At 33.4% G+C, this 12586-nt stretch overlaps 1 protein-coding gene across 1 annotated transcript in view; it reads left to right on the top strand.

Annotated features, from left to right (window-relative positions):
- Nyap2 (neuronal tyrosine-phosphorylated phosphoinositide-3-kinase adaptor 2) overlaps window positions 1–8965 on the top strand; it is a 273570-nt gene extending 264605 nt beyond the window's left edge. The window contains exon 8 of the mRNA XM_013519763.1: window positions 7115–8965. Coding sequence (XP_013375217.1) covers window positions 7115–7342 — 228 coding nt within the window. The 3' untranslated portion in view covers window positions 7343–8965. The remainder of the gene's footprint in view (window positions 1–7114) is intronic.
- The last annotated feature ends 3621 nt before the right edge of the window (window positions 8966–12586 follow it).

The following is a 12586-nucleotide window of genomic DNA, read 5'->3' as shown; positions in this document are numbered from 1 at the left end:
CCCACCTAGCTTCATGGCTGGCTGTGTGCTGCATGTGCTGTACTCACTGTAGAGGCCACTCTCTCTGTGTACAGGCACTGAGCTTAATCGTGGCTCTTTCCCATCTAGTCCCCTCCAGAAGCTACACATGGCAAGTCTTACTCTTCACACAGAGGGTAGGGCTGTCAATCACTGTGTTCACCACAGCCCAAGCTCCTCACTGCTGGGCTGTATCATCTACATACTGACCATGAAAATAGGATGATTTTCAGATGCTCCTATGAGCTTCTAAAATGCAAATTATTTCTATGTGATACATAGTAGTTCCATATTTCTAAGTGATCTGTAGGTCATAGTCATTCAAAGAAAATACGAACTACTTTTTTTGAGGATCATTTGAAAGGCTGGTGATTTAATAACTAATAAAGCAATGTATTAGTGAATATGCTGAGAAATGCAGATATTATGACACTTGTGTTTCTATATTATCTCAATTTCAAAAGGTTTATTGAAGGCTACAATTATTGTCTATAGATTTGAAAGTTAACCACTTCCTCCAAAAATATAGATGGAAAAAAAGACATAAAATATTATTCACTAAAATTGGGGTGAAAGGTTTCAAAATAAATTTTTACTTTTATATTGTCACCAATGACACCTCCCAGGTAACTCATGATCACTTCAGTTTTACTAAAAGAAGGGGTTGACCTCGCATTAAATCTGATCTAGAGAATTTAAGCCAGGTTATCTACTTCATTTCTTTAATCCCAAGCTTCTTCTTTTCATGATGATAATGGAATTATAAAATGTATAGTCAATGTGGCCAAATAATTTATCTAAATTAATTGCCAGAATTGATTTCCAATCTAGTTCTCATCATTTTGGATTTATTTAATGAGACAAGGCTGGTACGAAAAAAGTATGTATTGTAAATCAATGCTCTTCATTTTGTTTTATAGCTCTTTTTATAGTGCCAATATTGATATTATCCTTTTTATGTCTTCTATCAGACAGTTCTACAAGATAGTTTTTTAAGGATCAACTCTCCATTCACTTATTTGAAAGCATATTTAGGAAAGAATATGATGATAGAGCAACAATAGTTTGATCCAGTAACTATTCATTGCGATGAAGATAAGTGGAAATTTAACGTTTGGTGTTTAATTTACCCATTAAAATTAGTTTTCTCAATTTTACAGTTCTAGCATGCCACTTAGTTGACCTTGTTAGACACTCTGATCATAACAGTAAAATGGTTAATTATTGTTTTATGAGTTAGATTTTTCATTTTACAACATAATTCCAAGGTTATTAATTTTTTTCTGTAAGGAGCAAATATTTTACAGGTTGGAAGCTAAATAATTTCTGTCACATCTACTCTACACTTTAGATAATCTGCCAATAAATAAGCATGTTAGTATGCCAAAAACCTTATTTACACACACTGCCATTGGAATTTCATGTAATTTTCATGCATCACCAAATATAGTTTTTTGATTTTTTTCCAACTTAATTTTTTAAAAATCTTATTTATGGGCTGTACAAAGTCCGGTAGTGGGCTATATTTGACTAGTGAGATGCAGTTTGCCAACCTCTGCTCACTATCATGGAGATCTATGTAAAACTTCCATGGAACTTATATATTTCTTTTTCTGTATGTTTTATTAACAAAGAATCAACTGCTCAGTCCATTAAAATGGTGAGAAAGAACATATTTGATAAGAGCAATAGCCCTTGGTTAACCTCAGGGCTTATAAGGAGTCCCATAGAGGAGAAGAACACAGTTTTGAGGGTCTGGTCAGCTCCACATTCCTGAAAGAGATGTTCTGCATCACACCCACTCTCTTCGTGTTCTTCTCTGTTATGCCTCACTGCTGCTGTCCATGTTCTCCTGCGGAGTAAAAAGAAAAATCCAAAGAGTTTTGATCATTTCAGGTTCCTTTTTGACCAGGGTGAAGTTGATACTTCCTCTACAGTGAATAAGAACTTTTTATATCACAAACTACCCAGATTGAATAAATTGACAAAGAGCAATGTAGGGCTGATAGATTATTTGCCCCTGATCATGCAAACAATAGTATTGATTGTTCTGTCTATTTGTTGAAGAAATAAGATTATATTCATAAAGTTTGAGACTTCCTACTGAACTCAATTTTGTTACACTTAATAAGGTAGTTTCTGAACATTACATTCTATCTCCTAAGTCTTCGACTCTGGGGTAAATTATTTTTTTCACATGCTAATTGAGGCACAGAAATAAAAACAAAGATATGACGGTTTTAGTCTCATGTCCTTTGTAAGGTTAAGATACTTCAAGTAGTTACTACAGAGAGTTTTTCCTCTTCATGATTTACACACTTTGGAAGAATAACTTTTAAATGTATATTATAGAAATGGATTATTGTACTGCATTGCTATTTATTTGTTCAATGAAGAAAATTTAATTTTGCCCTCAGGAAGTACTTAAATTTTTTCCAAGAGAAAATAATTACTGAAGTGAATTAAAATTTCCTTCTCACTCTGCTGCTCCTGATGGTGATGCACTGGTGTACCTATGTTAGTGAATCTAACATATATACACAAAACATGTTAGTGAATTATATTCGAGTACACATATTACATGTACATGAATTATGTACCAATTTTCATACAATGTACATGGAATGTTCAGTGATAAATGACTTTTTATCATCACCCAACTAACAGTACTGCAATGATTACATTTAATGTGTTCCATAATGGTATGTTGTTTCCTTCTAAAAAATAAAAGATAAAACTTAACTCACATGGAGGAAGAATGTACTATTTTCATTTGATTTTTAAAAAATATGTCTTTTTACAATTTAGATTTTAAAAAGTTTCAAAGAATGTATAACCACACCCATTGTATCTAATTTTTTTTTACATTATTATGGGTCATTAGTTACAACTAGTGAATTGATATTGATGCATTATAACTGAAGTTCACACTTCTTCCTAGTTTTCTTAGCTTTTATCTAAAGATCTTTCTCTGCTCCACTGTCCTTGTAGGACAGTACGTTTAATACCTTTAGTTATGGAGTCTCCTTATGCTTCTCTAGATTGTGACAGTTTTTCAGACTTTATCTTAGGTGACCTTGACAGTAGTCAGCACTACCAGTCTGGTATTCTGTACAGTATCTCTTAATTTGGATTTGTCTGTTGTACAATGGTTAGAGCAGAGACATGGGAGTTTGAAGGAGAAAGGTGGCAAAGTTAAAGCGCCACCCTCCTTGTAACATTATACCAAGGACACCTGCTGTCGACATGGCCTATCACTGTTGGTCAACTATTGAGGGTGGTATTTGTCAGGTGCCTTTTCTGTTTGGGTGCCTCTATAAAGTATCAAACTTGGTATCAGTAAACAGGTAAAAGTTATTTCTCATAGTTCTGGAGCCTGGGAAAATCAAAGGCAGGTACAGTATGGTTGAGTTTAGGTGCGACCTTCTTCCAGGTTACAGATCTCCAGCTTCTTGCTGTGTCCTCACATGGTGGGATAGAAGAGAGAGCTGGCTTGAGCCTCTCCTATAAGATCATTGATCTCATGATATAAACACCTCCTGGTAGTTGCACCGCTTGGTACCATCACCTTGGAGGTCAGAAGTTCAGCATGTCAATTTTGTGAGGGTACTGATGTCCATCCTGTAGAACATGTGTCTCCACTATAAAGTTATTCTTCTCCCTTTTCTGTACCATATTCTTTGACAAGTATTTACTATATAACAAACACACTGGGATAGAGGTTTTTGTTTCACTTCCTTCACAGAAGGAACAATATTCAAGAATATTGTTTCTGAATCATATTAATATGAAAATATTGTCCAAAATATGTGTATTCATAATAATTGAACATTTGCCTCAGAGGGTAAGTCTTCTTACCCTCCAGTGTCTATATATACTTTTACATGGCAAAATCATAAATGCATTTCACTTATTGATAAGAAATGGCCATTAATTATGGGATTTTGTTTCACAAAATTGTTATAGTAGATCTTTAGAATTCTTTCAACTGCCAGGGGAGACAGAATTTAATTTTACAATCATATTCTAATAAGACAGTGAAAAATTTTGTTAAAAAATCCAGAAAAGTGATGAAATCTTTTACGGGTCTATCTTAACACACTTCATATAAATGCTAAACATATTGTTTGTGATGTCTAAAATAAAGAATATTATTTTGCAGCCATACATATTGATTCACACCATAAAAATGCTAAAAACATTAAGTAATAAATGATTTAATGTTCATATAGACATGTAAATAAAATGCAAATGTAGAAGTGATGGTATAAGATATATCATCTTACAGAAGTGCAGAAGTTTTTCCATTATACTGACTTGTGTAAAACAACATAAGATTTTACTAAGATTATCTGGAGAGTTTTTCTAAGAGGCAACAAAAACTATTCAATGAAGGCAGCTTTTACCGAATTCATAAAATTTTACTGAGAACCTATAATTCTGTACTGTATGATTAGACCTCTGAGATGAATGGCATTAAGGTATGTTCTCTGACAATTCTTTGTTATAAGTTCCATTATGAAAGTTGGTAGTTACTCAATAAACTGCACTTGTATTTCCACCAAAATAGAGTTACTGTATTTTATTGCATAGATTATCCTCTTATGAAAGCCATTCAAAAATTTCTGAGCTATTTTGACTTTCTTCTCTTGGGACAAAACTGTTCATTAGATGAACTGAACACTGAGTATTTTATTTCAAATCTGAATTCTCAAATCCAAGAGCCTGAGTTAAGGATGAGGAGACACCAAAAGGCATATACATAGCGCATCCTTTCAAGGCACTCTGTATCATTTTAGGCATTTATAACGTGTTCATCTAGAAATGTCACCTTTTGTTTCTAAGTCCAGACCATTGATTTTGACTGTAACTTGATAAGCATTTTTATTCATTTACAAAGCCATAAATGTTTTTACATTTCAGTAACACCTAGAAATGATGATATATACAGCAATAACTATCACATTGATTTTGACAGTTACTTGGTAAACATTTTTATTCATTTACAAAGTCATACATATATTTTCATTTGAATAGCACCTAGAAATAACAATACATATAAGAATAACTATCACTATATGTATCTTGGTAGCCATCATTAATTTTCCCCAGAAGGTAGGAGGAGTAGCAAACATAAGCCAAAACTATGAGTATCAACAGCTTGGTTTGGCTGCAAAATGATAGTGAGTTATAAACTAATCCATACCACTAAGTTCTGGCTTCACTATGGAGTACCACCTGAAGAATACCAGGACAAAATACATTGAGTATCAAATTGAATGGGTTTCAAAACATTTAACTACTAAGTATGCTGTAATTTCCAAATAAAATTCAAGAGATTGAATGAATATACTTCCATAGAAAAAAAATATTAACTCTCAAGTCAGACTTGACTATTACTTTGCTCTAAGTTATTAAACTTTCTGAAACTCAGTTTTCTAGTTGTAATGGATAGATAAATCCTAACTTGCATTGCAGAAGGAAGTATTTAATAACCCATACAGGGCTTCTTCCACATTCCAGATCAAGTGTTGGTACAGAAAACTACATAGTATTTGGAATAAAGTGATTCCGGCAATGTTACACTGTTTTAAAAATGAGTTGACCTTCATATCCCATTATCCCATTTCACATCAGCTGCTGAAAGTGAGGTATTATCAACAAGTTATTCAGATAAAGTTTCCAGGAAATGAAGTGACTAGGAGAAATTTGACACATTCAAGATTTGAATCCACATTTTCTATCGTTAGGTCTTCCTTCTCCCTAGTGGGTAAGGAATCATGAGAATGCTCCTCAGCAATATCTACCTCTACATCTTCCTTCTTAAAACCTTAATTTCCTTGTCTGTATACTAACGATATTATACTACTTTATCTTCCCAATTCTTTCCAGTTTTTACATACATTGGAAGGCAGTAAACCATAGTTGTTAAAGGCACCAGTGGATGGTTAGCTTTAAATTTTGACTTTGCCTCTTGTTGATTGTGTAAATTTGGGTAAGTTATCCGTTCCTCTAAGTGATATTTCACTCACCATTATGGGTTGCTTTGTAGTAATTATTTCAGAGCATCATTGTGAGGAATAAGTGAATTAAACCATGCAAAGAACTTAGCATGAGATCTGATATAGAATACATATTATATCAGCATGTGCTTCATCATCCTAAAATTATAACACCAACTTCAGTGATTTCATGGGAGCTATTTCAACCCTGTAAGGCATAGGGTGTATTTTCTTAAACAATTAAATGTAAGCTTCTTTATCTTGGCTTCGTTGTGTTACCGACTTGTTTCCAAAGACAGTTACTCATGGACTCGGTACCATGACATCTGGGAGCAGTGTTAACTGTCTAGCAATACCTGTGTATATGTCGATGTAGAGTGACTTTCTTCTGGTGAAGAAAGTGACCTGATGAATCCTTTTTCTGAAGTTTCTGGAACTAATTAGGATCTGTGTCTGTGTGATTTTAGAGGCCAGTGACTAACCTAGACATTTGCTAAAGCACCCAAAAATATAGCAAAATTTCTTTTTCAGAGAATCATGTGTTTGCCTTCAAACATATGGTGTACAATGAAAATCACTTTAGCTGAAAGAACTATTAAGAATATTTGTCTTGCTGCACACTATTTATAAAAACCCCAAATAACTAAAATGTATTTCAAGAATGAAAATATATATTAACACCATTAAACATATATTTATTTTAGACCTCATTGAAAAGTAATTTCAGTTTGAATTTAGACACACAGATGAATAACACTATGGGACCAGAGTGAAAGTAATAGACAGATTTTGGCAAATTGCTGGAAAAGGTAAAATAAAAAGTTGTATTTCCATACTGTGAGCTTTTAGAATATATCAGAAAGAATATTCCTACCCAAGTTCTTATTAAATAAATAACACCCTGGTGATTACTATTTTAAATGCAAAATTTCTGTGCTCTCATTTTTGTTTTCTAAGAATTGTTACATTTCTCAATTCATTTTAAGAGCTTTTAAAGGATGTATACAAACAGCTAAGCAACTAATAGGACAGTGCGAAAAACATGCTTTCATTCCATTGTTTTCCTTCTGTATTCACTCTTTCTTTTCTGCTAGGTGGCATGCATGCAGTGGTTTCATGGAGACCATACAATGCTTGAGATGATTGAGAAAAAGCGTTGCTTATGCAAGGAAATAAAGGCTAGACAGAAAACGGAAAAGGGCCTTTGCAAACAGGATAGCATGCCTATCCTCCCCAGCTGGAAGAAGAACGCAGGTGCGAAGAAGTGCAGCCCTCCGCCCTATTCTAAACAGCAAACAGTATTCTGGGATACTGCCATATGAGTGTGTGCAGGACGCGGGACTCCGCATCACTTAAGACGAAGAGGGAGGCGGACTGGGTCACGTGGTATTTAATTGTTGCATATTTTCTCCGTGGGAGTGCATCGCCACAGGGAGCTGTGCCTACCTGTGGCAAGTTCAAGATGAAATGTATAGGTCCTTGAGATCAAGGCACACTTAATTTATCCCAGATTATTTTAAATCCAGAAGATATTAAATTGTAAATATTTTACTAGTTTAGGGGTGACACCTGAATCAATACACACTATACGTATATAAATGACAGAAATATCGAGTTTACTATACGATATAATTTTGGTATTAACCGGTTTGTTATCTCTTTTATATGTAATTCCTTGATGCCTTTTATTATTAATTTTTTCATTGAAAACCCTTTTCTTTTTCCTCCTCCCCACAAATGGCTTCTGTATAAGAGCTCACAGCTATAAATCATATTCAACTACATAATATATGATCTGGTGCTAGTAATGTAGAAGTTGAATGTCATATTCATTAAGAATATCCACAGCTTTTTAAATTTTGAAGGTTTTGACCAAAAATAAATGCAAATATGATGTTAATTTGTACATCCAGGTTATACTGACACCAACATTTCTGCTACATTGGTTTCATATAATTTCCTTTCCAGTATCTTCTTGATTATACCCATTATAAGCAATGGTTAGTCAGATTGCAGAGAAAGGTGTTAGGACATTTCCTTCAGAAATGACTTTCGGGACATGTGTCCTTGCATCATTGATCTGATGGGAGGAGACCAGGGTTCACTGTGATAAGGGAAAGAACAAGAAATCAAAAATTTAAGAGCATGACTACACTTGAGAGGCCGAGGTTAGAGGAGGTGTGGTCACTGCAATACAGTTTTCAAGTAACTTTTCATGTGCGTGATTTTTTTCCCCTAGAAAAAGAAATAAACATTCAACTAGACCAGCTTACCTAATTCAGTACATTAAATGCCAGTCTTTTTCAGTTTAAGTCCATTAATGAAAAAATATTTCTTGTTATTTTTTTCAAACGTGTTACTACAGTTTTGGGTCATAATCCATGCATAACCCTCATACCAATTCTTACTGATCATGACTCCATGACCAAAGAATTATGATCACTTCTTTTTTTGAAATACTTTTTTCAAGGAAGAAACAGGAAATACAGGGGGTAGAGGATAAGGTGATTCGATTTTTGTGGTGATGAAATTTAAGTTTAAAATAATTCTATATATCTTTTAAAAGTAACTTGCTAGTTGAATATAAATATTGCCACAGATAAATAAAAAGGAAAGTATCACATATATTTTATATATTTAAATTCCTATTTATGCTTCCTAAAATTGACAGTATGTGATTCTTCTTTAACAATCAATTTAGTATTATATTTCTGAGAGAAAAAAGGCGTGTGTGTCTCAAGTTATTGTTAGAGTAGTTTTCCTCGTGAGGGTATTGACAGCAATAGTACTGTGCTGCTCAATAAAACCAAATATGACAGGAAGTAGGAGATTTTTGTAATCTATATTGATAAAAACCTAGCAATGCTTTATCGGTAATAGTTCTTTTCAAGAGCCTTTGAAATGTTAAAAACATAATTTTGTAATGTTTTATAATTAATGTATATTTTGATGTCCAACTAGAATTCTGAAAGAATAAGGAAAAGGTAAGTGGGAGCATGTGTATGTTGTGTGTGTGTATGTGTGTTTGTGTGTGTGTGCGTGCGTGTGTGTGTGTACTCAGTGGGAGAATTGTATACATAAAAAGCTTACTGAAGTTTTAGGTTTGCTTGCATTATTGGGGCGGTGAGAGGAGCAGAATCACAAATATAAGAAATCACAGAGGGATCTTAAGTAATTTAAATGAATCCTGCCACTACATTTCACCAACTACAGTTTATATTTCAAACCCAGCAATGAATGCAGAGCAAATCTAAGAATGATGCAAAATGTAAGATAAAATCATAATTGAAGTAAAATGTGTTATGACCCAAATTTTATTTTGATTTAAATTACTATGACTGTATATACTGAAGACAATCAATCAAATGCAGAATATCAATTCTCAGCATCCTTATGATCTTGGTACATAAATCTTTAGGGTCAAGGTTGTAATGATCTTCGCTCCCTTGAATTTATACTTAGGTAACATCTTTCTGCAGGGAGACCCGAGTATGTTTCTTAGATGCTGGTCTTGCACATATCTCTCTGAATTAGGCAGAGTATGTTTTCTAATGCTACCCACTTGTCCAGAAGGAAACACTGATTCAGTCATTCTCATTTGCTCTATCAAACTCATAATGTTCCCAGAATCCATATACCCCTTGTTCAAATACATTACTTTCTGAGGAGGTAACGTGTTTGACAGGTTGACCTTAGGTAAATATTTCTATGCACTTCTCCAAATCTCCCCACATGTGGGAAGAAGCTGAAATATCTGGAAAAGTGGTTCAGTTAAATTGGACTCGAAAGCACTTATTCTGTGCCTGCATAACGTTTAATTGTCCACTGTGGCAATAGTCATTCTACAATCAATTTCCTCTTTATATACTGTTTTTCTATGTAGAGGAAAAGAGATGATTACTCTAGAGAGAAAAATAAACTGACTCTCTGGCAGTAATAAATTGGGACACTTCTGCATATTACTTTGGTCAGAGGACAACCTCCGTCAGTTTACTATACCATGATAAAGCTCGTATTTCTAGCAGTGCCAAAGAACAAATCATAACATGGCATGATTACCAGAGTGAAAGAGCTCATACTTAAGAAAAATGGTCTTTTCACAGCAGATTTTATAGAAAGAAAATTTTATTGGCTGTCAGCAAGAGGCTTTTATATGTGAGATATTTCTTCGAAGACAAGAAACAAATTTCTTTAGAAATGATGGAAAGAAAAAATGAAATACTTCCAATCACGGAAGCCAGGATTATCTGAGCTATGGCGGTAGTACTTTATACAAATCCTGCCAACCTTTCCTGGTGTTTATTTCCCTGAAACAAATCTGGAGTGAAATGAAGGTTAATTTCCACTCATATAAACTAATTGGGAAAGTACAACAAAATATTGGGAATTTAAAACGTATACATTAGTTTTAAGGAGTAGACACTGCCAACTACACAGCAATTCTCTGGATACAAATGGGTACAACTTTATTTCCAAGACTAGTGACATTTCTTCAAAATGGTGACCAACTTTCTTTGCTTCTAGAAAACAAAGAAACTTCACTCTTACCATGGCTTGGCATCAGTATATGTCTTGTCTATGTACAGAATTTAGTTTGGTTCTTTGAGCTAGTTTAGTGATCAAGTTAGTAATATTAAACAGCCTTATATAGTTATTGTTCTCACTGACCAAATAAGACATGAAGACAAGACACATATCCCTGCAATTTTCCTATTACCTACATGTTAATCAAGCCAGCTTTCTAAAGTAGAGCTTGTAAAATAACTATACTTATCTGTCAAATTCAAAACAGATTCCCATAATTTAATCAGTAAATCTGAGAAGAGAGTTAATTCACACTTGCCTAGGAATATGTGTACAATAAACCTGTAATTCATAACTCTTTGTGTCCTAAACTTGAATGAAAATAAAAGAAAGATGGTACAGATAATATTTAGGACTATCTTACTATACCGTTCCCTGTAGGGAGGAATAGATGGCCAATTAAAGAATGTGGACAGTTTGCTATTAACCCACTATTTTTTTATGAGGAGTTCGTTATTGAGCAACTTATGTATCAGTTGCCTAAAGTAAAGTTTCTGGAGCACTTAGAATTAAATATTGGAAAATAGGTGGTCCTTGTATTTAAGGAACTTATTTATGCAATCATTAATATTTTCAAAATAAAGCCAATTGTTTTTCAGAAGATATACAATCTCATGTTTGACAACTCATATGTTTATATATGATATTCTCATTTTTTCTGATCAAGTGTACAGTCAAAATAAGATACTAACCCATACTGAATTTAGCATTCAAGTATGAACTGTGTTTATGTATAAGCCTCTATATGTACACCACATATGTACTGCTGTATATGTAAATCAGTAAAAGAGTAACACATTGTGCCATCTTAGACTTGTTCATCATGATTTGGGTATTTGATGATTTAAAACCCTTTGATATTTGGGTCAATTCCATTGTGACAAAGTGTGTATAATTTGGAAAAATGTTTAATTGTATTTCTATTAAATATTATGAAGTTTAAAGCCAAAAGAGAAACATTTTTAAAGAAATTGATGGGCTCATCTCAACCAAGGGTATGTGAAAACCTTTGAAACGTTTTGTTGTTCTCAAATATAACTGGGTTTGCCCACCCTAAAAGCATCTACATTTCCACATGTATACACCCACATGCAAATTACACACTGTATATAATATATATGAAAATGTTTAGTATGCACTTCTTTTGTTTGGAACTCCTTAACTTAACATTTATAGTGTAGCAATTTGTGTAAAGTGCACTGTGATTATAAAGAAACAAAGCACAGTAAAGTCACAGGTCTTGTTATCTTGCACTAAAAAAAGTGTTTACGTACTTAGCAATTGTATGTTTACTTTCTTGCTCTTTTCAAACAGTTGAAGCAAATAGCTATGAAAATGATACAAAGTAATACGTTTTTTAGTGGCTAATGGCACTACATTTTTAAAAGACAGGGTTTTTAAAGAAAACCATTTAACATCCATTCCAATATAACATGTTTACCATACCTGAAAATCTGAATGTCATATTACATTTTCACTACTCATTAGAAATGTCAGGTATGTGCCTGAAAAATTGTGTAAACAAGCATTAGATAGCAGATTTCTCTACTCTTGTGTTAGTAGCCATTTCTATACACATAATGATATACACACTGATGTTTCAATGTCTATTAATTTTTGTACTTGATTTTTTAGGTAATATGTAATTATAAATGTACTTTGATACTACTGAAGTAACGAGATGTTGTTTGAAAGCAAATTGATTTCTTTAGTGTATTGACAATATTTTACAATACTTTCGTGCTTATTTATTTGTGCTCCCGTGTAATTATAATAAATGCAATAGTTTAAATTAGGTGACTGCTGTTCTTTTTATTTATTCACCAATAAGCAAGATTAATAAGAACTCTTTCAAAGAAAGGTACACACTTTTTTTTTTCAATTTCTAAGTTTGTCTGTGAGATCACTACAATGTAAATGCGAGAGCTCTGAGTATTGAGGGTCTGGACCTTGAATTATGTGGCTTCTGATTGTCCTTAGTC

This window comes from Chinchilla lanigera, unplaced genomic scaffold (assembly GCF_000276665.1).
Source record: "Chinchilla lanigera isolate Chin_1 unplaced genomic scaffold, ChiLan1.0 scaffold00052, whole genome shotgun sequence".
Classification (NCBI taxonomy): Eukaryota; Metazoa; Chordata; class Mammalia; order Rodentia; family Chinchillidae; genus Chinchilla; species Chinchilla lanigera.
The sequence above is the reverse complement of the archived record's forward strand: the minus strand, read 5'-3'. Positions and strand labels throughout refer to the sequence as shown.